This window comes from Lepisosteus oculatus, chromosome 25, assembly GCF_040954835.1.
Source record: "Lepisosteus oculatus isolate fLepOcu1 chromosome 25, fLepOcu1.hap2, whole genome shotgun sequence".
In the NCBI taxonomy this organism is placed as follows: domain Eukaryota; kingdom Metazoa; phylum Chordata; class Actinopteri; order Semionotiformes; family Lepisosteidae; genus Lepisosteus; species Lepisosteus oculatus.
This window is the reverse complement of record NC_090720.1, coordinates 673,538-701,116: the sequence shown is the minus strand read 5'-3', so window position 1 is coordinate 701,116 and position 27,579 is coordinate 673,538. Positions and strand designations below refer to the sequence as shown.

The window sequence follows — 27,579 nt, the reverse complement described above, 5'->3', positions numbered from 1 at the left end:
TCAAACATATTAATTTTAGGTGTTACTGGCTGGGATGGATAAGTGTTCCATCAGCTTAGAAGAGGTGTCACTGACAAATATGATCAGTTTAACAAACTGTATTTCCATTAATCCACCCATTAGCAGACAGAACATACTGAAGGAGACTCCATACAGCAGGTACCCTAAGCCAGAATCAAACCGACAATCCAAGAGCTGTAAGGCAGCAGAACTAACTCCAATACCATCATATACCAATATGTATTATATACCAATAATGCTGTATTAATTATGTGTGATAAAATTATTTCTGATGAAGGAGGCCAACTTTCTACAAATGCAGGTACTTAATGTTAGCACCCACAGCCTGGTTTGGAAGATCATTTTGATTGAGGGCGCTCTGTGCTGCTCGTGTCACGCCTGTGGTCTGTGGCGCTGTGTTCCAGTGAAGAGGCAGATCCATGACATCGTGCACGTGGAGATCTGGCTGGGAGACGGGGAGGGCACACTGGGGGCGCGCTGGCGCAGGGGCACAGTGCAGGTCTTCGACTCCTACAAGTTCACCTCCTCCTCCTACGGGCATGTGAAGTACCACTTCAAGTCCATTGAAACCTGGCTGTCCGGCAGCTGCATCAGGTCAGTATTTGGTCCTTCAGGGCGCATACATACATGAGACAGGGTGGCTTCCAGTCTCTAATTAACCTCTACACCGCGACCAGCCGCACTTCTACAGCTCATCAGCACTTCTGTTGTGAGGCCCGAGTGTGTACTGATATTCACTTTTGCACATAAAAGAACTGTTTCAGAATGATGTCCTCCAGCTGCTGGTCACCCCCGCTGAATTTAAAATAGTACAGCAGCCACTCTGCTCCAGTAGCCTCACTACAAAGCGCTGTGTGGCTGCTCCAGCCTCATGAAATCACCTGATGCTGCTTTTGAAGTGTGTGAGTGAAAGCCATCTTTCTGTGTGAGGTGCTTGTTGCTTGTCTAGGTGCCTCAAAGGGTCAGCCGTTGAAAAGTACAGGAAGCAGGCAGGCACATGTGCCTTTCTGCACCAGCACAACAGCACAGGGAACAGCAGAGATTGCAGAAGAGCACTGATGTCTGCTCTCTGCCCAGAACTCTAGCATCACAGGCTGTTTTCAGTGAAGAGGCTGTGTTATTGCAGCAACTGCTGTTTGGCATATACATTGAAGTGAGCAGGTTATGCGTGTGTTTACTAAATGCTGAAGAGTGATTTGAATTAAGACACATCTTTCGATAATTGAGGACCTGCCAAAGTACTTCAACTGCTTGGAAGATCAGAAACAGGTGCTTAGCACTCACGAAGAGAAGACACACAATAATACATAAGAATGTGTGGATGGTTGTTTTTCACCCACAATTCAGAATTATTCTTGTCAGAATGGATTTTCATGGTACCTAAAGCACCTGAAGCTTCTCTACTGGACACAATCTAATCAGCTATACACATGGTATAGGTCAATGTACTGTTTTTTTACAAATAACAGGAGCTATAGAGCACTGCTATACTCAGTACTCCAGCGCTTCAGTGCTAGGACAGAGGCTTCGTGATATTTAATAATGAATGGCTGCAAGCCCAGTGAAGAGTGACCGTGTGCAGTGTGCACTTCCTTGAGGAAGTTGTCCTACAAATAGTTCTCAGAATCCATCTACAATTAGTAACTGTTGCCACGGCAGCTGTATCCTAGGCGACCAGAAGTTGTTTATGGTTCCCCAGCGCTTGCTGAACACTGTCCTGCATCTCCTGTACTTGTTAAAGAACTAACGCATGCCAAATAGTTAATCTTTCTCCGGGAACCTGTCGGCATTCTTCAGGATCGATGAGGAGTTAATTTGATGTCACCATTTACAAAAGTGCTGTGAGAGCGCAAGAGCTGTAGCTGGGCTACAACAGTTGCAAGCTGAATCGAAGCCGATAGCTGCCAGTCTTGCAGGCAAGTTTAAAAAGTTTCATTTGAATTTTAGAGGGGTCTAAGGTTACTTTTGCTTTTATTTCCATATAACGTTTTTAGACTTTCTACTTTAAAACTAGAAATTTTAATTCAAGGTGGAACTAATTTTGTAATTTACCTGTTAAATTGGTAGGGTGCTGTTTAATTACCTAAAAAAAGCTAATTTACAATGCATAGTGAGTTCGTCTAAACTGCTTTCTCTTCACCATATCCACTCATAACTGAAGAAGAGGCACAAACACAGAAAAGCTGTCTGATGTTAAGTCAGTAATCAAATGCATCTAAACACTGCAGCAGATACAGTAAGAAGAATGCAAGGGAAATTATCTGGAATAGTCTGGAACAATGACCACATTGGACTTAACTGAATTCAGCTCCATTTTTAACACTTAATACACTCCAGTTAAAACCTTAAACAGACCATTTTTATCCCCAAACAATACAACCAGCATGTTGTATCCAGCACGTATTTAGATCATCCTTTTATTGTAGTCACCGTGGTACTGAACTGCCATGGTCTGTGTCACAGGTGACATTTCTCCACCTCCACGGTGCCTAAGTCTAACATTTCTCACTCAACGCTTGTTCTCACCCGAGTCACAGATCCGTGACTCTCTTCTTGACCACAGCCATTCTTTTCACGCCTCAGTGGAGCATTCCTTCCTATTCCTCCTTGATTTGCTTAATAAAAAACCTTTGATTGCATGCCTACAGAAATACCTGCAGGCTCTTCTGCATAAGGTTCCAAGTATGGCATGTGCGTTTATACAAAGCTTTTAAGAATTATATCTCACTATTACAATGGAAACTATCCACGCACAATGATGCCCAACACTAGCGCACATGTTTTATTCCAACTACTGTACATTTCCTTCTGCAGTCACTGCAAAGACCACAAGTGGGGGTTCCCCAGGGAGATGCCATGTGGGAAATCGATCTTCTACTGTGAGGACATGGCCAAGCAGGAGGGGGCCCCCCAGGGGCCGCTCAGTGAACAGGGTCACACGGAACCCCAGCCCGTGACTGCGAGCGGAGGGGACCGGCAGCACACAGCTGGAGAACAGGAGTGCACTGGGACTGCCGGGCCTCCCGTGCCACCGGGCACTGGCTCTGAGCTCCCCGGCGGGCCGTCGACACCAGAGACAGGAGAGCTGCCCTCCGGACGTCAGTGGAGCCCCAGGGCACACCCCCCGGCCCGGAGCAGGCCTGGTGCCAGACCCAGCAGGGAGGTGAAGAGGGACGTGCAGCTGCCGCAGCAGCAGGAGGAGAAGCAGGACGGGCACAGGGCCTCCCGGGAGAGGCCAGCAGTGAAGGAGGAAGGTGGGCCAGGTGTGCCAGGTGGGCCAGGTGTGCCAGCTGCAGGGCCTGCACATGCTCTGTGAGCCGCCCTGCTGGCGGCTTGCTGACGTGGCTCTGTGATCTGCACTGTGTAAAGCACTTTGACAGAAGCACAGAGAGACGGCCTGTTCCAATTTCAAAGTCATGAAAAGAGAACAATTCAAGCAGCTGTCTATCCACAGCACTGTGGAAAACTAGATTAGATTACAAAACAAATTCCAGTGTTTATGATTTTTATTATTACTACAAGTAAGACTGGCTGCTGGCGATGCATATTAGCAGTGCATGTACTATTTAAAATGATTGAAATCGGGCATACATATTCATTAAACTTGAGAAAAAAAAACTTACAACTGCTCTCAGATAACCCCACTCTTCCAGATTAATTATCAGTGATTTTAAATCTAGCAAAATTACTCTCACAAAGATCCTACATTACATAATAAAAAATACCAATGTTTTCTGTGACTCCTTCACAGATCTCTCTGTTAGAAATTTCAGGTGACACTCACAGCCTAATACGCACAGTTAAACTGCAGCACTCTTGGTTTTGCTTAAGCAGGAAAGAATAATCTACCAGAAAAGACAAATCCAGCAAAAACAGAATTATAGTATGTTCCAAAACACTGTAAAAGTGCTTTTATCCTGACTGGCCTATTTCCTTTCTATAATGAAAACAATACCATTCCTCACTTGAACGCATCACAGAAATGATCAAGTGCACATTTCTGCTCAGTAAACTGGAAGCATTAAAAGACTAGAACAATGATGTGAACAAGAAAATCATTACTTCTGGCTGTTAGGTAGAGAATTACAGACCTCGGTCTAAGCAAATGAAATGCTTTCTATTAGTTTCTCAGCAGCTGGGTAAATAGGATCTAGAGTTTCCTTGTATTTGCCTAATGACTAGCTTGACAAAGACTAGAGCCCTCTGTACCAGAATAAAAGGATAATTGCACTCGCTAGGGCTCTTGGGTTTGTAAATACAATAATTCACTAACCAAGAGCAACCTGTGCTTCACCCAAAGATCAGACAAACGTGCAGAACACAACAGGAGGGTGCATCAGAGTCAGCAGTCCAGCAGCATGAAAATTCAATTTCTATGCTCAAGCGTTTGCAGAACTAGTTGTAATAAAGAGAGCCATGGACTGGAAATATGGGGATATGAAAAAATCCCATGCAGTTCTGCCAGGGAGGTCACACACTATGAAATTCTGATCCTGCACCGCAGCACACAGTGCCCCAATCACAGGGCCACTGAGCGTCGCAGTGAAAGCCACCTTTGTGCTTCTCTGTTGAAAAAATAAAGAAATTCATTTTAACAAAAACAAAGCATGAAAGCGGCCACGCCACGCCTTCAGGATTGCATTTCACCCGTCTGAAGCCGGTGTGACATGGTGCCGCTTTGCCAGCCCCCACCTCCAGGTGTTGTAAAAAGGAAACAAAGGGAAAAAATGCGCTTGTGCTTCCCAGAAGCCCGTGTGAAGCAGGAAACAGAATTCCTGTCAGAGTGAGGCCCCTGCTCCGGGCCAGCCCCGTCAGTTCCAGGCACACTCCCGGGAAAGAGAGCCAGCTCTGCGTCCCACTGTCAGTCTAGCCTCGTGAGCAATACTCGATAGGCACCTGCTGCTTTTAGGTTTGAAGTGAAAGGGACTACGCCCCCCTTTCTCCCGCCCACATCAGCGCCCACGCTCAGAGCAGGCTGGGTTTCTCCCCTGTCGTCCTTCAGGGCAGGACAGGGAGTTTAGGTGGTGCTCAAGTGATAACCGGACTTTCCTGTTCGCATTAGAGAATTATCACAGGGCTGATAAAACCAAAGTAATCCTGCGATGAGGCAGAGTAACTACTGACAGCATTCAGCCTGATGGATCAGCTCTCCAAACTGGCTCTGGGTGGATAACAGGTTATCAGCCCAGCACAGCCAGAATCTACATCATCCTGGGACGCAGTGAAGTTCAAAACATAATGCTAGTAGGTTAAAATAAGCTCAGACAACCTGCTTTCCCACAGCTTGGCTCATCCACTTAATTTTTAAGATAATATTGTAGATTCCAGCAAAGGTGTTCCTGTAAATATCCCACTGCTGCATAGCATCTGGTTATATCCCTATAAAAACCTGTCAAACGTGTTTGCAGCAAATCAAGCTTAGCTTTCTGAATTGACCTTAAAAAGTCTGACAAACCAAGTGATATTATAGAGCTCCAAACTCACTATCATTGAGACAGGGTTAAACTCCAGTGCACATCGATCTTCTAAAAGCTGGTTCATTCTCTTTAAACTGTCAAATAATTCTGGCAAGACTGGGGGTGTGTTGAATTAATGGGAAGCTTACATTTATACAGCGCACATTAGGACAAAGCAAATAGGTATGAGACTGCATTAAAAAGCTATATGCTAGCTGGCCATTGTACACAAAACAGAAAAGATGGAGCTAACCTCTGCCTCTGACAGAACCTTCTCAGTATCATTACAGTTCCTGTTTCCATAAATTACCAACAGAGGTCTTGTGAGCATCAGCTATAAAGCCTGACTAATGCCAAGCAAACAGCAAACAGTTGGCTCTGCTTAGCAATGTACCACAACAGTGGCAAATGAGTCTGTTAGCAGTTAAATTCCTTCTGCAGTCTGCCCTCCCCCTGTCCTGGCAGCTGCCATGTTTGGGGGGAGAGTGTGAAGCTATAATCTGTGGTCACAGCATCTCTGGCGGGAATGCAGATGGGGGTGTGATCACAGGAGTCTGCAGGAGTGCACAGGAGATCACCTCTGATGATCCCCACACTTCAACATTAAGGGGGAGCTGCAGACCCAGTAATTAAATCTTGGTAACAAAATTAATTAATATAAAAAAAATACAAATTTTGAATTAAGCACAAAATCGAGAACTTTGTGAAAGTACTGTAAGTCGCCATGTTGTCGCAAACCCCTGGTCTTACCACAGGCGAGAGTGAGGGTTCCCACACATTGTGTTGGGGCCCTTCCTGCTCGCTAGTCACTGTAGTAACTAACATGTTACGATGGACTTGCGAATAAGTACAAATTGATACTTCAGCAGATACTTCACTGCAGAAAGTTTCCAACTTGATTTGCATAAAGAGTTAACAAGTCAGTTCCATTTATCAGCAAAACAGTCTCAACGTTCAGGGCGATATTTATTTTGGATTAAAAGAGATGTAATTACAAGTCTGCTTGTTTACAATATCACAGGGCCACAAGATATCAACAGAAGTTTTGTTGCCACGTTCTGAATTACAGAACATGGTGCTCAGCATACCTGGAGATTCGTGATGTAAAAGGGAGTTTTGACAAGTTACTGTGCACATTTGACTTTTATTGTGGTTTGAAATGCCCTCATCAGTGCTGATTCTTTCTAACCCCGAAATGTAAAAAAAGCTCTGCAGTTCCCCTTTAACAGCACAGCAGTTCCGGCATCTCCCCTGGGTAAACTTTCAGGGCAAGAAAAGCCTTTTAAGCAAAGAGAACGTCATTAAAGTTTGAAATTAGTCTCTAGCTTGTGCAAGTAATTGTAATTATTTCAGATCTGAAAACTCACACATTCAAATGCCTCTTGTTCAAAGACAAAGAATCTCATACTTGACTTGAGATGTTAATGATGCAGTGTGCAAAGTATGTCCGCTAACAAAATACTAAAGAAAACGATTTAAGGCACCAACAACACTTTCACTGTCCTTCCACACAAACCAAGCAGGCGGTACCTGATGCGAGCTCCTTGCAACAGATAAGCAGTGAAACACTAACATGTGGGTCTCTCTGTGTGTTGCCAGTTAGCTGTCGGGACAGTGAGGGTTTGGACCGAGGAGAACAGGGCAGCAGCACAGCTTCCATTCCCAAACCCTGCCACTGCGACGCCTCCCACCAGCACTCCGACACGGAGCAGAGACTGGGGGATCCCAGAGGAACAGGGCCTTTCTACTACATCGGAGGAGGCAACGGGGTGGCAATGTGAGTACACTGCTGCTCCTCCTGCTGCTGACTTACTCTCGCACGGGTCTGCCACCCCACCTGCTGTAGCTCCCCATCAAAACCTCCAGCCTGGTTTCTCCGTCTCGAAGTCTGTGAACTCTAAACTCAAGAGCACCACAGAGGGAGAAGAATTAAATCTCAGTCTAGAGTCAGCCCTGACACGGACATGGACGACAACACACTGATCCTCTGCTGTTTCAAAGCACACATCTTCATACACACTGCTGGCAGAGTAAGAACAGCAGGCAAGTTTAAAGGAAGTAGCCTGGAATAAAGGGAAACAGTGCCCCCTGCGGGCTCCCAACACAACCTGCAGCCAGGTCTATTGAGTAACAGCAGGGCTCCCTGTCAGACCTGACTGCTCTGAGACAGGCAGGAGGTAGCGGCAGCCGTTTCTTTGATGAGATTGCTGCTATACCTCAGACAAGGCACAACACCTCAGGTAAATAAAGTGCCACACACATTGTATTCCGTATTCGTCCATTCATTTCCATTCTATTTTTATTGACGAACTCCACCAAAATGACACTGCACACAGTGAAAACAGACTGTTCTTAACAGTTTTAGGTTTAAAAGATGCTATTGGGTGAATAATGCACATCACTGTCACTGTGGGGGTCTCCCCACATTGTCTGTTTGCCAAGAGGTACCTTCTCAATTTGACTCCTGTAACAAAGGTTAACATCGCTCCTGACCTGCAATGTTTAAGCAGACTTTTATTGCTGTGTAGTTCATACAAAAAAAAAAGCTGTAATGACTGAGGATTTTTAAAGCCTTAAAAAAAATTAAGCTATGGATAATTTCATCAGCCAAACCAAATGTATCCATCTAGTCATTTTTTTCAAGTTAACATCACAACCTCTGTCTGTACATGAGGAAAGATGGCCTGTACACCTGCCTGAGCTTGGCGCCAGAGGTCACATGCTCACAGGTGAGCGTGGTCTTGTCTCGATGCAGAGTGAGGGCGTACTGCGAGGGCAGAGGCTGGCAGCGCGTCTGCGACAAGACCAGGGAGGATTACACACTGAGGTGGTGCGAGACCAAGTCGCACTCTGCCTACTGCAGATTCAGGGAAGGTACGGTGGGCCGCTGTCATTTCATCCTGTGCCTCTCGTTAACTAACAACACTCTGACAACAGCCCTTCCTCCGGCCAGCACGACGGCTGATTTTTAGCTTTTTGAAAGCTGGCTGGATACCACAATCACACTTGAAATTGCAGTGCACCTTTTCTTGAGAACGAAAGGAAAAATCAGAGCTGTAAAAGACTTTTGTGGCATTAAGCACAGTGAGCCAGCTCAGTGATGCACTAGGACTCTCAATGGGCTACACCTCCCAGAGCGATGGGAGCAGCCCTCCCGGCTGCGTGCGCACGACCCCCCAGTGCCTCCTCTCTCCCGCACAGGGGAGCAGCTGCTCTATCAGGTCCCCAACAACAAGGTGCTGACCACCAAGATCGGGCTCCTGAGCAGCTTGCGGGAGTACGAGAGGGTCGCCAGCAAGGTCAAGCCAGGCCGGGGTCACAGGTCAGTGTGGGGGAACCGTCACCCCAATCACAGCGAAGGTCGGCTGGAATTACAGCTACAGTCCCAGCAGCAGCAGTGATAGTTAAAAAGGCAATCGCGCCAAGCTAGATTTTGTTTAATTATAATTGCAGTTCCAATTACATGAAATTATTGACTTACACTAAAAAGTCATCCGTCCTTTGATGTAGATTAGTATGAACCCCACAGAGCTGCTAATGGAAGTATTGGCCTCCTGTCTCTTAAATAGGTTTATACATTAGAATATCTGATCTCCCACTTGCTTGGAGGAAATATCCCAAAATGCAGCAGACATATCAGTAAAAAATCTGTCGTATCATTTCAGTGTTCCTACTCAACTGGGTAAATGTTTTTGACACAAGGTGCCAAATGCAGCACTCCAGTAGTTAATTGTATATTTAATTACCTCCCCTATAAATCACAGCATGGAAGTGCATTACATCGACTGTGCTAATTCCCATCTCTCCTAGTACAGTAGCATTAACATGGGAATGGGGTTGAGTCTCTGTCTCGCGCTGCAGGAGATTAAAAATGGAGGAGTTTTTCCCGGACACATTCCGCATGGACGTGAGGGAGGAAAAGGAGGCCTTTTTCACACAGCAAGAAGGTAAAACCCTGACACACTGAAACTTTCGTCACTGGTAGCTCTGGCTAACTCTCCCTCCTGCAATGGGCAATCCTGGCTCACTTTCCGACTCTTTATTAGTTAAGCAGCTGTAAAATAAAAAATAAAAATGGCAATGGGCTTCTTTAAAGCTCTCTGATAAAGACTGTCAGTAAGATTAACAACCTTCGTGCGAGACTCCCAAAATCCATCAAAAATTCAAAATAATACTCACAGTAAGAACAATAACATCCTACTGCTTCTGTTCCTAATCTGGAAGAAAAATGATAAGGTTTCTGTAAAATAGATGAGAAAAAGGTTCACGCTGGGAGCTGACCTTGAACCATGCATGAATGACATCATTCACACCACACGTCTCATCAGGAAAGTTCCTCCTTGTTTTCTGTTTCAACAAAAGCCTTTTGAAAATAAAACAGAAATATTTATGCAAACCTAAAAACCTACCACGTGTCACCACCTCACCCATAAAATCACTGGCTGGACATCACTGTGGGCAGCAATGCCAGAGCAGGACACTGATCATCAGACAGTTATCAGATGGCTTACAAATGCACACCAATTCCTCAGGCCATCTGGAGATCTCTATTAGCTAAACAACAAAAATGTACATATAGTGGGCAAATATTGGAAAACAATCCGTCCTTGTAATGTTAGTTCATGCTATCGTTATAATTAATATTGTTTTTGTTGTTGTGCCAATTTTTTCCGTTACACTTAACATTATAACACAGTATGCTGGTAACAGCCTGTTCGACTCTGCAGTCCACCAAGCAAAGCGTAAGCTCCAACAGCCTCGCTCTTCCACCTGCAGCGGCACAGCCAGGCTGCCACCAGAGGCTGTTAACGTCAGGCCCCCACCCCACTCTCTCGTCTGGCAGCACAGTCTGGTGGAGATTTAGAGGAGTTTTCAGGCAGCAACGCTACGGTCTGAGCCCTCCTCACTGCCCATTAGACAAACTACTCTGAGCTCATTAGCAGGGTGGGGACCCTGAAATCAAGACTCGCAGGTCAGCAGAGGACTGGCTCCAATTACCACTGGTGCACGCAGGCTCTGCTCTGGTCAAGCGGACAGAGGGGAGAGAGAGGCTGGGGGGTAAACAACAGAAGAAGCAGGGCTTATTTTCTCCATCTTCCTGTTGGAGACTCGAAACAATCAGACTTAAGCCTCAAGAACACATTCAGACTTATCTCTAAATCCTTCAGTTCAGGCGTGCTGCAAATGATAGTTATCTGATTTTGTCAGTCTTCTTCCAAACCCCAGTACAAGGGCTGCCCAACTTTCACATCTTGATCCCACTTCAGCTCATTGCTATTCCCATTGACAGATCAATACAGATTTTACATAGGTGAGGAGCTGGAATTAACACAAGGAAGAATCACAATCCTGCACCACTGTGCAGCTGTCATTGGACTTTATACAGGACCTCATGTTCAACATAAGCTCTGAATGCTTTTATACAAATTGCATGAAAACATTTTTCTAAAAACCTAGGTGTCAAGGAGAACTCATGTCCTGTTGGGTTTCTAGGGCACTAAAACTAAATATCCTCAGAGAAGCTGAAGACCTGGACAGAGAGAAACAAAGGCAGCACTCAGCGTTGAAGCCTGTAGAGGACCAAAACGAAAGTAGCTGACGAGAGGTGTTCTGTAGTGACGGCCTGCGCAGTGTCAGCGATAGTGGTCTCAGGCGAGTGCAGAGCTAACAGCCTCCTGTTTCTGGCCCAGCGGGACAGGCGTGGATCTGCAAGCCCACAGGCCTGAATCAGGGCCGAGGGATCTTCCTGCTGCGGACACAAGAGGAGATCAACGCCTTCCAGGCCAAACTGCAGAGCATTGAAGACAGCCAGCAGCACAGGGCCACGCCCTTCCGTTGTCCACAGGCCAGGATCGTACAACGGTAAGCACTGGGAGCACACGGGCAGACACGCTAACCTGTTGACGTGACATGATTTAGCTAATTTCCCCTCTATTCATGGAGGAAAATCAGGTCCTGTACTTTGAAAAAGCTATGTACCCCACAAAACACTGAACTCCACCCCACTCCTCATCTACGACCACCTTTCAGGCCCAGTCCTGCTGCAGAGATCCCATATTAACACCGACGCTGATGCTCAAGCAGGGGGCTGATATCTAGCAGGAATGTGAAAACACGGGACCAATTCCACTCTGCCTATGGGTGTCTAGTTTTGCCCAGCAGGCCTGATGCTCTAAGTATATTACAAAGCAAAGCAGACTCCTTCAGGCTCCTGATGTGGCTATATCGGAGTCCCCTAAGAAAAGCATCATAGGATCAGTAGATTTACACTTCAAGCAAAATAACTGATGATGTGACGAAAGACACAAATAGAACATAGACGTTTCCCAAGAAAGGTGGTAATAGAAAGAAATTCATGGCCTCTGGTAGTTTCTTTTTGATTCCAATCTGATTAATGAGATCAGCGCTCTACCAGACAGATAGCTTTGAAGACACTCTCAATCATTTCTCAGATCTATCAGCTGCCCAGCTTGGATTCATTCTGCCAGAGGTACAGTAGTCAGAGGTAAAGGCTCAGTTGAATTCAACATGGAAATATTCATAAAAAACATCAGTATACCAGCAAATTCTGCTACCTTCCTCTTTCCTGACATTCTAACAATAAGTAAACATGAATGCGCTGTTCTTATCTTTGAAATCATCTCCCTCTCTTTCAGAAATGAATTTACATGAGTCTTTCATTCCACACTCACGTCCTGCTCCTGTGCTGTTTCACCGTGCGTGTACAGCTCGTGAGAGGCTCTGTTGTCCTCAGAGCTTCAGTTCTTTTTGTCAAGAAAAACAAAATTAGGAAAGTCCTGAAACTCCTTACCAAAAGTAGTTGAGCATCTGTTAAGTTATTTGAGGTTTTATAACTATATGGTATGTAGTACATACAAGAACACTGAAACTTAATGTAGTTTATACATGAACCTGCCCTACTTGTACATCACAGTACATTAACACTGCATGCCCAAAACTCAAAAGGAATTCCCACAGAGCTTACAGTGGGTATTTTTGGGTATCGTTTTTTTTGTAATCACAGCGTGGAAAAAAAAAACTCTCAGCAATTTCAAGTCTGTCAAAGTACAAGTGTGCCCGAATGTGCAAGTGAGCCCACAGCCAGGAGCAGAGTGAGGCGGTCTCAGGCTCCTGACACAGTGGGCTCACACCCAGCTGGGCAGGAACGGACAGGCCATCGCATCAAGAGCTACAGTGTAAACTCAGGGCAAGCAGAGAAGTGTATTACAAGGGTGGGTCTATGGCAACACAGTCAAAAATGGAGAGAGGGAGAGAAAGAGGTAGGAGAGGGAGATGCCCAGGTGTTGTGCACCTGTCGTTGCTCAGTTCCCAGCTCTGGCGGGGCCCAGTCCTCCCCTGCCACACTGCTGCTGTCTAACACAGCCCAGAGCAGTGATGTGCCTGGATTCCCCTGCAGGCTAGTGAGCGGGGCCTCAGGTTTAGGAGCACCACAGGAAATAAAACAAGAAAAGGGTATTTTTGATGTTCGAACTCACTGATTTCTGCACACCTCTGCCTGGTGATGCTGTTTTTATGTAAAGAGCAGGCAGGAACCTGCTGTGATAACTGGAGCAGCTTGCTGAGTGCTGGAAAGGTTGTATGAACAGTGGGTGACCCTTCCCAGAAGCCTTGCGCCTATCCTCTCCCTTCCAGCAAGCTTACGGTGGCATGGCATGGCCGGTGCACAGCAAAGTGCAGATAAGCAGGACGAAATCATGGTACAGCCAACATACAGTGGGATCATCACGTCGCAGTAAAACGGAAAGATTGCCACACCAGTACACAGCTATGAGCTGTCATAACGGCCGTGGTTATCAGGACAGGCTCACCTGCCTCTCCCTAACATGGCTTCAAACCACTGCAGTGATAAAGATTTATGACATATGGCAGTACACTAGGTCTGCCAGCTACAAGACTCTCAGCTCAATTAGCAGAATGATAAAGCTAGAATCACCCTGAAACCTGCAGCCAGACACTGAGCTTTATTTGCGGCTGTTTAATGTTCCGTTCAGAATAAACACGAGGCGTCGTTTATATTGTAATTACCTGTGAGTTGACCGTATTGCCCAGGACAAGACTGAAGTGACAAGGGTATATACAGTATGACCTTTAGATTGCAGAGATGTTCTGTGGTAAAAAGCAATTACACTCCCTTTATTTTTACACAGTCCTTGATTCTGAAAAGCCTTAAAATGCTTGTATTGGCTTAGCCCACAATTTTAAAATTATGAATCCATGTTTTGTACAAAATACTGTACTTCAATGGATCCCCTCAGACATCTACTGTACCACGGCACCTTTTGCAGGCTTGTTAGGTTTCCACATAGTTTGCTTTGCAACAGTTTCGCTCAGCTTTTACCCTGATAAACCACAAATAACCTTTGAGGAGATCTCTTATCACAACACAATCAATCTGGTGTTGCAAATGCAACCCAAGCCAAGCAAAATAGATACAGCTGGATATCAACAATAACAGTAGCGAACAGAAATGAGTTTGTTGAGTTCATTTTGTCTGCTAGGAGCTTACTGATTCAGGAGCCTCTAGTTCATAGAGGACTGTATTGAATCGGAATCTAGACCTTGATCTGGCATTGTGCTCTGTACCAGTGAAGACTAAATAAAAGATTGTGCCCATCTGCAGGGAAAAGCAGAGCATTGTGCAGGGTGTTTCATATCTCAGGAGCCTTGAGACAAAGGTTTTCCTGCAGCCTGTCCCCAAGAACAGAAGCTGCGTTGTTTTAAAATAATGCGTCTGTCATGACATTATATTATCCAACTAACAATTTATAGATCAGATACAGTGTTCAGACAACACTGGCGACAGATTGTTACCACTGTTAATATCTTGCTGACTGATCTGGTCAGATCGCAGAAGCTAACCACAGCAGAGCCTGGGTCAATACCAAGATGGGAGACCTCCAAGGAAAGGCAGTTTGATGCTCTAAGAGGTGTTGGTGGACCAGTAAGTGGAGCTCTTCACTCTAGAACAGAACATCTAAACCAATATCCCAAAATAAAGCCTAGAGACACCCTGATAGAGGAGCACCACTGTTGGCACAAATTCTACCGGTGAGACATTAAACCAAATTCCTGACTCCTTGGTCATTACAGTACCCATGGCACTTTTTACAACAGTAGGGATGTTAACCCCAGTGTTCTGGCTCAATTCTACCCTTGACTTGTACAATCTGGTACCCCTGAAGTACCCCCTTAATTCAATATGGCACCCCCTCAAATTCAACTGGCCAAGAAATTTCTCTGTCCTCCCACTGATCTGTTCTGTATAGAAGCTGCTGTGTGACATGTTGGACCTGCTTTTCATTCATTTCATTCATTTTGGACTGAAGATAAAATACATTTGTTTTAAACTAATTCAGTTCGGTTAAAGAATATTAGGGAGAAATCTCTCACTCTCTGTACGTCACTCAGGTGGGAAGATGTCTCTCAGGGGTGGGTGAGGTGGGCTCTACCTTTTATACATAACACACTTCAGGATCACGTGCAATGAAAAGTGCTACATAAATGTAAGTAATTATTAAAAACATGTTGAAACAAGTAATTATGAAAGATTCACCATTATAATTGATGGGAATTGCAAAATGTGTATATTTGTCTGTGTTCTATGACTCTGCAACAACTAACCTCCCTCACATGCTATCCTGAGGAAAAGGCCTCTCCCACACAGTAATGCCTTCCCATAATCTCCTCTGAGCTTCCGAACACTTAAATTGCTCTGGAGGTTATCGGGGAAGGCAAGCCTATAAGAGAGATACAGGTACTAACTGTGGAATACTGGAAAACACAATTTAAGCCTTTCAGATCCACAGAGGCACACCAATCCTCTTAGTGGGGACCATTCTTATAAACCAGAATACACAACTGAAGAGCAGTGGCCAACAGCAGGATTAGAAGAGAGTCAGGTAACCCACGATTCTCAAGACCAACCCTGCACAGCAGAATTATTTACTATGTATGCAAAGAGAGTGCCATTAATAGCTCTCCTCTTCAGGAAAGTGCAGAGGATTTCTAACACAATCAAGAGAGCAGGGTGGGTCAGCTCTCCAGCCCAGAAGGATTAGCTCAGCAGGCTGTTCTACCTCCTGTACTGGAGATAAAAAACTCTGCAGACAATATCCACTGCTATCCAGATAATGTCTGCAAAATTGACTGTGATTTAAGAAGCTTCGCTGTATTAAGTATTGTTTCTTGGTTCACACTGCCCCCTAAAGGATATTACAGCCTACTGAACTTTTAGACTATTTTCTGGTTTAGCTAACTTTAGATTCCTGCTCCAGACGTATTCCTAAAAACAGCACATACCAAAACTCACAGCATCCTGCTTTGATACACTGCATCTTCTGTATGGTGCACCATCACAGGAGCTGAAGTCCTGAATGTGAATGTTAACAAGGTGCTATTCCTTACTCAGGTACATTCAGAGTCCTTTGCTATTAGAAGGCAGGAAATTTGACGTCCGTTCCTACTTCCTCATCGCCTGCCTGACCCCGTACATGGTGTTCTTTCGCCATGGTTACGTCAGGCTCACCTGTGACCCTTATGACCCCAGCTCAGATGACCTGTCAGCTCACTTGACCAATCAGGTAGGCTCTCCGTATTTTTAGATTCACAACTGTATTAACTGCCGAATACATTTCTTTTAAATTTAACATTCTTCCAAACAAGCGGTTGGTTTCTAGTTTAAGTTTTCTGGTCAATAAAAGCAGCACGTGTGAATAAGGACAGGTGGAATCTAAGAAGGGGTGCAATCAGGACTTAAAACAAGAGGCACTTCTTGACACAAAGGGCTGTGAAAGCCCGGAGCAAACTGTCCAGTCATGCTGTGGATCTGAGTCCCTGGGATCAGTACAGAAATGGTGGGAGAAGGGCCGAACATCAGTTAGCTACTCGTTGCCAAGCAAACCTTGGGGGCTGAACAACCCCCACCTATCTGCAAACCTGCAAACGGGAAGATGGAAAGTACATAGTTCCTCACCAGGGCGGACATGCAGTCTAGGAAGCATCTCTAGTAGTGCAACGAAGACTGGAAGGAGTGTGCAGAGAGGAGCAGTGCGTGTCTCCAGGTGTGTCGCTTGCGTTCCTGTTGTTGTTGGGCTCTGGCTGGCGCTCAGTGACCCTGAGACACTGAGACACAGGCTGGACCACACGGGGGGGGGGGGGGGGCGGAGGGGGACAGGTGCTCATTAGCACATTGTAAATTACCCACCAGCTCGGTGGAGGAACGATGAGAACGACTGTGCGTTAAAAACACCTGAGCAGCTGCAGAGGGGGGGGTGTGTGTCACTGGGGAAGGAGGGGGGGGCTGTTTTTATTCTCTGGCAACTGCACGCCATGCAGCAAAGCCTTTAATTCACTCACTCATTCATACATATTCTTATACACTCATGGGAGAGGGAGAAAGATAAGCAGGGAGAAATCTGAGTTTTCTACAGCCTGGATCCATTTGAGATTTTGTGATGGTATAAACCATTAGAGATGTACTTATTTTACCTAATATCCTAATATAACAAACTGTGTTTTTGGTGTTTTTTTTAGCAGAGGTATAAGGAAAGGCTAATGTAAAAGTATGTAGTTCTAAACCTGTTCATTTCTAACGACGTGAGTGCAGGAACAGTCTCTTCACTGGTGTAGTCATGATGTCAGCTGATCCGAAGGGTCGAATGTGAGAAGGGGAGAGGGGTGAAACTTGTGCTCCAGGACTCCCCAGCCTCCCCAGGTTCTCTGGGGGCACAGATTCCAGCTAGCTGATGTCAGGAATTTAAAGCAAAGGAAAATGAAAAAAGCTAAGCTTTCTTTTTTTTTTGCTAAGCTGTCCCATAAGCCTCTAGACACATCTATTAACAGGCACCGAAGAGCTGGCCCTTTGCCCTCAAATGCCTCTCTCCACGTATCTGTGGTGGCTGATCTGCCCCTGGCCTGGGAATGAAGACAATCTCCGTCTACAACATCCTATTGGCTTCAATATCATCTAGGTCTCCTTCTTAACCAGCCCCTACATCTGCCCCTGTAATTGCCAATTCTGACAGAACTGGGTCGCACATTATATCTATATCTATATATCTGTTGTTTACTGCAAGCCAATTTTCTGTTCCATTGATCAAGGAGGTACAGTATATTCTCATTCATCAGCTACAACTACAAAATAGACTTTCACAACTGCGTCACCTCTCATCATTCAGCTTATTACAAAAATGCCCTGATTTACCCTCAACTTCTGATCTGTTGAAGTTACAAAATACAAATAATTCGAAATAAGTCAGTTTCTTTAAGGAATATTAAGGAGTTATCTGTAGTTAAAGTTTCATGCAATAAAACTTTAAAAATAGAAATACACTCGGTAACAACTTAAATGTTTTCTCTAAACTAACAGTGAGGTCCAGGCCTGACTGGATACAAATTGCATACAGAGACAATAGGTCAGTGGATGATGCTGCTAATATTTGCCTCCACTATTTCCTGCAACATCTGGAATCTGCAGGAACATATGTGAGACTCCGTCTTGTTGATCTCAGCTCTGCACTCAACACAATCATCCCAGAAGTCATTTGCAATAAACAGTCTCATTTGAATGTTCCCCTGCCCACCTGCAAGTGGATCATCAACTTCCTGACAAACAGAAGGGAATATGTGTGGATCGGCTCTTATTTGTCAGACTGCTTATCTGTGACACAGATTTACATAGTGCTTTTCATTCCAATACACTTGTGCAATAAATCTGCAGTGTTTTAATCTCTGGGAGGTTTGCTTACAGTATTGGCTGTGGGACTACAGACAACCAAACGTGCTGATGGGCGAATGGCCTCCTCTGTGTCCTTTGAAAATGCAACTGCATGTATAAAACAATACTAAAAATACTGTGGCACTGCAAAAGGTGTTTAGGGCAAGATGTCAAATCTCTCCAGCATCCCTACGGTCGGATTTATTTCAATGAAAAAGCACCACCAAACAGTTTGGGGGTTTTGCATAGTTAATGTCAGAAATCTTTTGTAGGAGTCTGATTGTTTTTTAACAGCGAATGTACAATCGCGAAAGCACTGCTCTGTGAAACGCAGTGCCTTTCCCCTGCCTTAGTGGCACTCAGGGACGGCTCACTCACGCCCTGCCTGTCCCCTGCTGCCTCCGCAGTACATGCAGAAGAAGAACCCTCTCTATAATGAGGTGAAGGAGGAGACGGTGTGGTCCATGGAGCGCTTCAACGACTACGTTAATGAGAAGTTTCGGGCTGTCAGGGCTCTCCCCCAGGACTGGGTCCTCAGTGTTTTCACAGTGAGTTGCGTGCGAGAGCAAAGGTGGCTGGGCTTAATTAGCATGATGGGGTTTCCATTGGAAACCAGGTGTCCCAGAGAGGGGGGGTGAGGGGAGTAAGACACAGCAGCATCACAAGGGAGGTGACGCGCTCCCCTGTTGCCACAGTAACCGGCTTCACTACAGGAGCCGTATTTTCGAGATTAAAATGTTTACTAATAAACAAGAAGGCATTAAAAATGACTACTTGTCATAGGGGGTGAGAAGGTTGTGCTGACTGGTATCTTTGTGAATAGTTGTTCTTTTTGTGCTATGAAGCCAGATCTAAAAGTGCTATCGGACTTGCGTGTAAAAAACAGGGCTGTGTGCTGCTTATCTGCTGTTTTTATCCACCAGGCTGCATGCAAGCCTTAGTCTCTGTGAGAGGCTGCATATCTTTCCTGCAGCACAGAAACACAAGTTACAAACACACGATTCTCAAAAGGCTTTAGAAGAAAGTCTGGAGCCACTAGAACTTTAAGCAATAACTTTGAACCAATAGATACACTCATCTGCCATAAATTACAGATTGCAGGTCTTGGATTCTCTATATCTCAAGAATCCTCATCCTGTAATTTCTTGTCGTCCCAAATTAGAAGCGAATGCAGCAGATCATGACACAGTGCTTCCTCGCAGTCAGACCCAAGCTGGAGCGGAAACTGGGGTACTTTGATCTCATCGGCTGTGACTTCATGATTGATGAGGACTTCAAGGTGAGGCCCATCGTGTTGGGACCCCCTAGCTCCTGCCTCCCTCACCTCTCAGTTTAGCGGAGGAGGCAGGGAGTCAGGGAAAGGCAGACGGTGTGGGATTAGCACAGGTCTGGCCAGGGAGATCAGCAAGCGAGACAGGCAGACTCGCAAATTACTGCTTCCTTTATCTTTAGAAACTGGGGCAGATACAGGCCCTGAACCCAGACAATCTTCCCAATATTCTGCTAAATACGGAAATGCATGTACACAGGACAACAGTTATACTATTTCGATTTCAACTCATGCAAACGTGAAAAAAAAAGATAAGTAAATTATATTGTTACGTTGTGAACCTGACCATAAATGCTTATATAAATGAATATGAACTGTCTGAGCAGATCTAATTCTGCTGTTTGCATACATCATGTTTAAGACAGCGAACACAAATCACTGTCTGGTTCATTAGACCGACAGTGTAAGTCTGACCAGTGACATGGGCACAAAGTCGTCTTAAAAGGAATGCACTGATCACATGAACTAGCGATTGCATGTTCTTGTACAAACATATTTGCAGGAAAAGTCATGCCAAAAAGCTGTATGTTAACTCATAATCTCAGCTCCCTCTCTCTAAGAAGGGTCTGAATATGCTGGTCACCTTCACCAGAGAACATGGATGCTTTGAGCAGCGCGCTGTCAGTTTGGCTCGATTACAGCCAGGACTTTCCTCGAGACAGGTCTGGCCTCCTGCAGGGCAGTGTGCTGACTAATCCTCACACACCTCCGAGAGCTCCTTATGGGCCAGGCTTTGCTCAGAGGAGCCTCCTCATCACTCAGCTCAGCGCAATCGATCGCTTAGAATTGCATCACTCCCAAGATCAATTTTTATTACTGTTATTCCTTAAATTGAGAAACACCCAAAGGAAAAAAATAACACCCTTTTCTCAGTCAGTAAACAAAACACAGTAAAGACTTACTAATCTCAAAATCACTGACTGAGTCACCTAGGACTCATTGCGGTATGCCAGTTAGTCAGGTTTCGTTCCACAACAGGCTACACTGGTAAAAGCCTAAGGGGGGTGTCCGTTTATGTAGCATCAGTTGGTTGTCCGCCCTAATCCTGTTAATCCGTATTCTGTAACAGAGCTGCAGGAGACCAGTACAAAGATCGCCCTCTGTTTGCGCAGAACAAGCTCTACAGCCTCAGACCTCAGGTCTGGCAAACAACAAACACTCCGCCTTGGTAACAATCGGCATTACGCCCTGGAAAAAACTGTTGCTTAGCGATGTTAAAAAGCCCAAAGGTAAACACTGCATGGCATGCACCTCCGCAGTACCAGCCCTGGGACATAACCACATCCATATATTTAAATTCGCTTGAACACAACAACAACTGCCCACTGTCACGAGGGGCAGAGACACAACGAAAGCGGAAAGTTCCAGGAGAGGAGCTCCTATGGCAATAAAAGTGGGGTCTGAGTGACAACGTCAGTGACTTCTGCATATACAGTACTGTATGTCTCCTACAGCACCATCTTCAATCACAGTCTGGACCCCAAATCACTTCCTAGAGCAACAACAGCCCAACCCTGTTTGCCTTTTCCGGAGCCCATCCTGCCCCAGAACTGCAGAGTTTCTTCTGCGGAAGTGTCCCAAAGCCTTTGTGCTGCATCCTTCATGCAAGACATCAAACCGAGGTCCTGCTGTCAGTGACTCAGCAGCTGCGGTTGATCGTACAACTCTGCACTTCTGTTCTGTGTTCCTCTGGATAAAACCATCAGCTGTGTAACTTCTTTTTGCTTCTTAATCCAATAACTAGCATCAATACCTCCAGTAGGAAAGGAGGCGATGGAGAAGCGTGATCTTGCCTGCAGAGGGGTGAACTTTGTATTTCACAGACCTGGCAGGTTAGAGATAGCCATGACTGAATGCCAGTCCAGCGTACAGCTTGGATCAGGGAGGCAAAACCCTGGAATGGGACACTGATTTGGGGGGGGCTCTAATCTGTTGGAGTGAAGCACTGTTCTGATCTCTGTGCCTACAGGGCAAACTGCCAGGCTGGCAGGTTTAAAATAAGGCAAGCCCAGACTCATCCCCACTCAGGTGAAGCAGGCCTTGTGGGAAGAGAGGCCCTGGTTGGGCTGCCATCAGCCCACTGCAATATTCAAGAAAAGTTCTCTAATGAAACAAAGTAAACATTACTAATGGCTGTGCACAGCCTGTCTCAGTCCTCAACACTTGTACAGACAGAATCAAGTACCAGACTATGTTCACAGAGGGTCCCTCTCATCTGCACTTCTACAAAACTGCAGTTTGGTCTCTGGCATGTTGCTAACAGGGATGTTAATGAAGAGAAAAACTCATTATCTGCAGCTCTCTCTTATGCACAACAGGCACTAGAAATCAGATATCTGGTACATGTGTGCTGCACCAGAATAGAGTACCAGAATAATAAAAAGCCACCACTGCAGTTAAATCTTTAACTATTAAGCTGATCTCTGGAGGATCACTGACATCCGTGTCTAATTAAAATAATAAACCTTCCTGTAAAACACAACAGCAGCACAGGCCTTCTCTTCCGCGTGCATAACAAGCTCGGTTTCCCCCACTCCCCACCCTCCCTCGTTTGCCATGGCAGCACACTGTACACAGCAATCCAGCACGTCTTCAGGCCAGGGAGCTATTCGGACCACTGTGAGAGCTGCTGGTGGCGAAACACAACTGAAAAGGGCTGCAAACAGCAGCTCAAATTCGCCTCCCAAGTGTGACCAGCTCCACTGAGGCCTTCAACACTTAGGAACCCAGCCAGGGGAAGACGCCTGCCTGAGAGGCTGCTGTAATGTTACCCTGCTAGCAGTGAAAGCTGGACCTGTGAGGACTGCGGCACGCTGCCGGTAATTCTGGAGAGTGTAACGGTAACTGTGGAGCATGACTCCCTCTGTTTGCAAACAAGCAATCAGCACACAGACCACTTGCGAATGTCCTCTTGACTTTGCCTGAACACTTAAAAACTAGTATGTTCTGTGATGAGTAGATCACAGCAATTACAGATGAATGATGCAAGACAACATGGGAAACAGCACCCAGGGGCAGGAAGCTGGGTCAGCGATGATGGGCAAACCTGTTACAATTATTACGAACACTCCCAATTCAGTTGAAGCACAGTCAGAGCTCTGTAGCGCCTGACTAACAGTTTGTACAAGGACAAACAAGCTTTGCACTAGTCACAGAAGGGCTTGCGAATTGCTCTCTTAGGACCTTCTCCACTCAGGCAGATCTCCGTCTTCCTGCCCTAGTGACGGAACTTCCTTTTTCTGACCTTCTCTCACTCAATTAACGGTAATGTTAAGCTAAAGATTTTTTTGTTCTAAAAAGGACAAGCTGTCATCACCAAAGCCCTACCACCTGCTGTCCAGGCCCTCGCTGTTCACTCACACACAGCTGGCACTGCCACCTCTGCAGCCCTGTGTGCAGGAGGCTGCTCCACTGAGCCATAATTAAAGGAGGGAAAGCAGCATGAAGGTTTTGATGGGATGACGGGAGAAACTGGGCCACTGCCTACTAACAACTAATAAAGACCTGCTCAACTACAAACACCACCAGTACCAAACTGAGGCGTAGGCTCTGTATACAAGACGTACCAGTCTGCCCTGCTATCACAAAGACGTACCAGTCTGCCCTGCTATCACACCTTTGAAAGAATCTGTTATCACCAGTGTCCTACTTTTATTCTGTAAATCTGCGCTATGATGTCCTCACACCAGGGAGAGAGGCTGGGTGACTGTGTTAACCACTACACTGTACACCCTCTCTGTATTCTCCAGAACACCAGTTCATTTACACATTCACACTGCATGACCATGGATGTTATATACACTTCTGACACCAGTACACTTCATTAATATGAACACGCTACAAGCTATTGAAACCACCATATTGCATGAAAATCAAAATGAGTAATTTCAAGTGTTTCTCTTAATGAAGCAAAAATAATTTTGTACAATAGACAATTTTAACAAGGCAAAACATACCTGGTTGCAGATCTGGGTCTGGCCGGGTTTCTGCAGAGATTTCACAAGGGGCTGACACTGCCCTCAGAGCTGAAGTAAGAGCTCCCCCCAGTGAGCACTGTGAATTCAGAAGAACAGACTTCCATCACACATCTTGTCAGATTTAATTAGGCTGAGATATTTGAGAAGGTCAGTCCAGACACACATTTCACAGTGCTAGCGAATTAAAATGTAATTCCTTCAATATCCTTTAATGTTTCAAAATGGAAAACCATGAGAAAAGTGGCAGAAGTATGGTCATTTCCACCCTTGAAATGACAGATGATTGGTCTTATTAATGTCCTCTCCATAGTCCTTTCACTTGAGATTCTGAACTTTTAAACAAACACTGCCACAACATTTTAAATGCAGCAAAAGCAGAACTAGAAGAAAATCTGTTAATAAGGTGATTATTTTTGCAGGTGAAATATTTTATGCACTTAAAAGGTGTTAAATCGTTCCAGTATCTGTGCCTCTGAGCACAAGACTCCCTCCCCTGCAGGGGGCGATACCCCCCAATGCATATGGAACAAAAAGGACAGGCAAGCCTGCTGAGTGAATAAATACCCACGGGACTGCAATGTCTAGCTCTCAAGAAAGACACCGCTGGTATAACCTGACAAAAGCAAAGTGCCCAGAGCAGAGAGAATTCCCATCGAGGAGTGGTGTATCATGGCGCCCGCGCCGAAGGGAGGCGAATGCGTGGCGGAATCGTGGAGGGAAAGCTCTGAGCTGACGCACTGTGGGGACATGGTCTAACGGGGCTCCTGCCCACCCCCTCTCCCTGCCCTAGGTGTGGCTCCTGGAGATGAACTGTAACCCGGCGCTGCACACCAACTGTCAGGTGCTCAAGGAGGTGGTGCCCAGTGTGGTCAATGAGACGCTGGGTAACTATTCAGATTCACTTCTTACAATCAAATCTGTTTTTCACACTCGCATCCAGGTGTTTTTACTGAACACGGGTTGATGTTGCTGCATCACTGTGTTTTCTGAATTGTCATCGTGACCTGATTAGGGAATCAGGGCATAGGGAATGTCTGACAAAAGCACTGTTTAAATCAATAATGTGATAAGTCTAGCATTATATACATTTACTGTCGGACACACCATAATAAATTATGAGCTAAGTATAGTAATACAATAAGGGAAGTAAAATATCACCATTGGAAAACTGCAAATACCACTTACTGTACATGTAGTGTAAGGCTGATGTTAGTATTTTACTTTGTACGCTGTACTGACAGCAGTCATATGGGTCGTGTCATCAATCCCTGCAGACTGCTATGCACCAGCAGTCTGATCAGCGTCATTACAAATCCTGGCGTGAATTGCACTGCTACACACTAGCAGCATGAGAAAACTGCAAAACGTGGAGCTGATCTCTCAGTTACGCAATTGGCCCTAAACCGAGCAAATTATAGGATTAGTTTGAACTGTGCTTGCAGCACTTCAGCATGTTGGAGGTTGCCTTTTACTACGGCGCTTCACAAATAACTATCTTCAGTTGCGTGGTAAAGAAACAGCCAAGGTTCCAGTCAAGCAACTCATCAGTTCAATTATGGGATGAAGCAGAGTGCTCACATGAAACACCAACCAGCAGGTGAGCCAGTCCCCAGGATCAGGACAGGGCGATGTGGAGCCTGGAAAGGATCAGGCTGCTGTGTAACGGTACTACACTTTCATCACTCCGACACCCACAGCATGAACAACATCACTCAAGATCACCTTTTATAGGCGTCCACAGTTCCGCTGTGTTTGAGCATAGTCCGCTTCCGGTATATTACACATAAAAATAATAGTTTTGTGCACTGCTATACCGGTTCTAAGCATGAAGTAGTTCAAGTAGGGAGCAGCGTCAGCATGCATAGGCTGCAAAGGAACAAGTACAGGTTTATCCCTGCTGAAAAGAGAAGAAGACTCCACAGCCGAAACTGTGGGTTTCTTTTCTTCTCTTTTCAGCAGGAATAAACCTGTGCTTGTTCCTTTGGTGTTCTAAGCATGACATACTGGCACCTCGCTTCTATTTCTTCTCTTTCCTTCAGGGTTTCGGAATACCACAAGCAATTATTTGTTTGCTTTGTGTTTTTGGTAAAACTGCTGATGAAATGTTACAGAGGAAATCTTTTCTTCCCCAGACCTGACCATCGAGATCTTTAACAAGTGTCGCAAGAAACAAAGTCTGGCCCCGCTGGAAACTCTGAGAAACTTCGTCCTGCTGTACAACGGCGAGGACCACGATCTGCAGGCCAAGCCGCAACGCAGCAAGACAGCCGTGGCAGCTCTCCCCGCCGCTGGCAGAACGCCTCGGCCCCAGGCCAAGGCCCCAGCGGCACTGCCGCTGCCCAGAGCCCCTGCTGAGAAGAGACAAAAGGAGGTGGCGGGGGGCAGGTCCCCCGAGAGGACGGGCAGCAGGGTGGCCTCGGTCAGCCAGACTCCCCAGAAGGCGCCGCAGGGGAGAGCTCCTGACAACGGTCAGGTATCGTCGCCCGCGAAGACAGGCAACAGGGTGGAGCTGAAGCTGAACAAGTGCGGCTGGCCCAGTCAGTCTCCTGAGCCCGAGCCCCGCCGCAGCTTCTGGAAGATGAAGAGCACCATCGCCTCCCTGTCCACGCCCACCCTGTCCGAAAAGGCATACAGCCCAACGCGGTCCACAAGACACCTGGGGCTCATATCGCACCCAGTTACCAAGCACAGCCTGTCCACGCAGTGCCCTGGGCCGGGCCCCATCAGAGCCGCTGGGCTGCAGCCGCGGGCCCCAGCAGTGAAACTGTTCCACGCGGACGAAGCGATAGGGCTGGCGCCTCACAGGTCAGAGGTCAGGCTGTCGAAGGTCAAGGGAAAAGGCACGGCCTCTGCCGAACAGGGGAGAGACGAACCAGAAATGGTCACAACAAACCGAGGAGCCTGACCAGCTGTGTGCATTTATTAGCTACCTGTACAATGGAAACTGTTTACTGCACTTCCTTTTGCTGAAAGATAACCGTGACTTTATTACATCATCATACAGGATACAGCTGTTTACATTTCTTTAATTTTAAAACTCCTTGAATAAATGATAAGCATATGTATTTATATATCCAGTATGAAATGAAGTATTTTTATACATTAAATACATGTTTTGAACAACCCAGTCAAGGTCCGATTTTCTTCCTGTATTTCCTGCAACAGTGCACAGTGTTCACTGAGAAAGACCACACAGTCTACAAGCCAAGAATTCACAGCTCTGCTGGTGTCCCAAGAAAAACAGGTGACCTCTGTTTCTGCATTTGTTTCTGCTTTAATTGCTGTATATATTAATGCCCAGATTTCTGCCAGCTGACTACCAGAATGCAGGCGGAGCTCAACAACCCAGACACCACAGGTTCGAGCCCAGGCGACAGCCAGGATTGGCAGAGCACTCTCCAGGAAAAGGTGAGGATTAATCAACCAGGTCCTCTTAGCAAAACAAAGACGTCTACAACTTGTCGGCAGACTTCACACTTTAAAGAGCAATGCCCTCTCCCCTTGTGACAGGCAGGTGTGTCCGCAAATCATATCCACAGGTCCTCATTCCCCCTGTGCAATACAGGGGTCACAGCTGGAGCCTTAAACAAGTGGCTATTCAGCAGGTACACAATAGAACAACTACTCCAAATTTATAAATATATAGCTTATTACCTCACTCCAGATTTCACTCCGAGTTCTCGTTTACTTAATTGAAGCTGTTATCTAATGACACCTTTTCGAATTGTCTTCTACTGCAGATCTGTTAAAAGAGCTGTTAAGACACAACATGGAATCTACACCTTTCAGTATCTAAAATCATTTCAAAGGTTCGATCATCAGACAAATTAAGGGGTTCAGCAAATGCTGTAGTTCAATACAACAGTACAATACCTCTTCATGTGAAAGAGAACTGTAAGACTGTACAAAGCAGAAGACCAGGATTACTCCATCCCCACTGTATTTCATCACTTCTGCCCTCTCAATACTGTGCCTGCAGTTACACAACAGCCCTCTGTGTATTGTAGCTTTGTGGCACTCAGCCTGCGATGCCATGACGACAGTCTCTTGCATACTTGT

At 45.8% G+C, this 27,579-nt stretch overlaps 2 protein-coding genes across 6 annotated transcripts in view; one reads left to right on the top strand and one right to left on the bottom strand.

Annotated features, from left to right (window-relative positions):
• c25h1orf159 (chromosome 25 C1orf159 homolog) overlaps positions 1-27,579 on the bottom strand; it is a 99,339-nt gene that overhangs the window by 58,632 nt on the left and 13,128 nt on the right. Inside the window, exon 2 of the mRNA XM_069183976.1 lies at positions 23,500-23,596. The gene's annotated coding sequence lies outside the window, so the exon portion shown is untranslated. The remainder of the gene's footprint in view (positions 1-23,499; positions 23,597-27,579) is intronic.
• ttll10 (tubulin tyrosine ligase-like family, member 10) lies at positions 293-26,639 on the top strand. 5 transcript variants are annotated; one of them, XM_069183969.1, is made up of 12 exons: positions 293-615; positions 2,836-3,275; positions 7,077-7,254; positions 8,233-8,351; positions 8,679-8,799; positions 9,339-9,424; positions 11,168-11,339; positions 15,907-16,078; positions 18,621-18,761; positions 19,376-19,492; positions 24,311-24,404; positions 25,653-26,639. In XM_069183969.1, exons 1-12 carry the CDS (start codon positions 293-295, stop codon positions 26,423-26,425), a joined length of 2,736 nt encoding a protein of 911 aa, XP_069040070.1. In that variant the 3' UTR covers positions 26,426-26,639. The 5 variants fall into 5 exon arrangements, with proteins under 5 accessions (XP_069040070.1, XP_069040068.1, XP_069040067.1 ...); XM_069183967.1 differs by having other exon boundaries at positions 2,836-3,284; XM_069183966.1 differs by having other exon boundaries at positions 2,836-3,293.

Bases quoted from the DNA above. Each gene is read 5' to 3' on its own strand.
- ttll10 (XM_069183965.1), top strand. From the start codon at position 293: ATGAAGGAGGCCAACTTTCTACAAATGCAGGTACTTAATGTTAGCACC. The intron at 8,352-8,678 runs GTACGGTGGGCC...TCTCCCGCACAG, and splicing joins CTACTGCAGATTCAGGGAAG to GGGAGCAGCTGCTCTATCAG. The intron at 24,405-25,652 runs GTAACTATTCAG...TTTCTTCCCCAG, and splicing joins TGTGGTCAATGAGACGCTGG to ACCTGACCATCGAGATCTTT.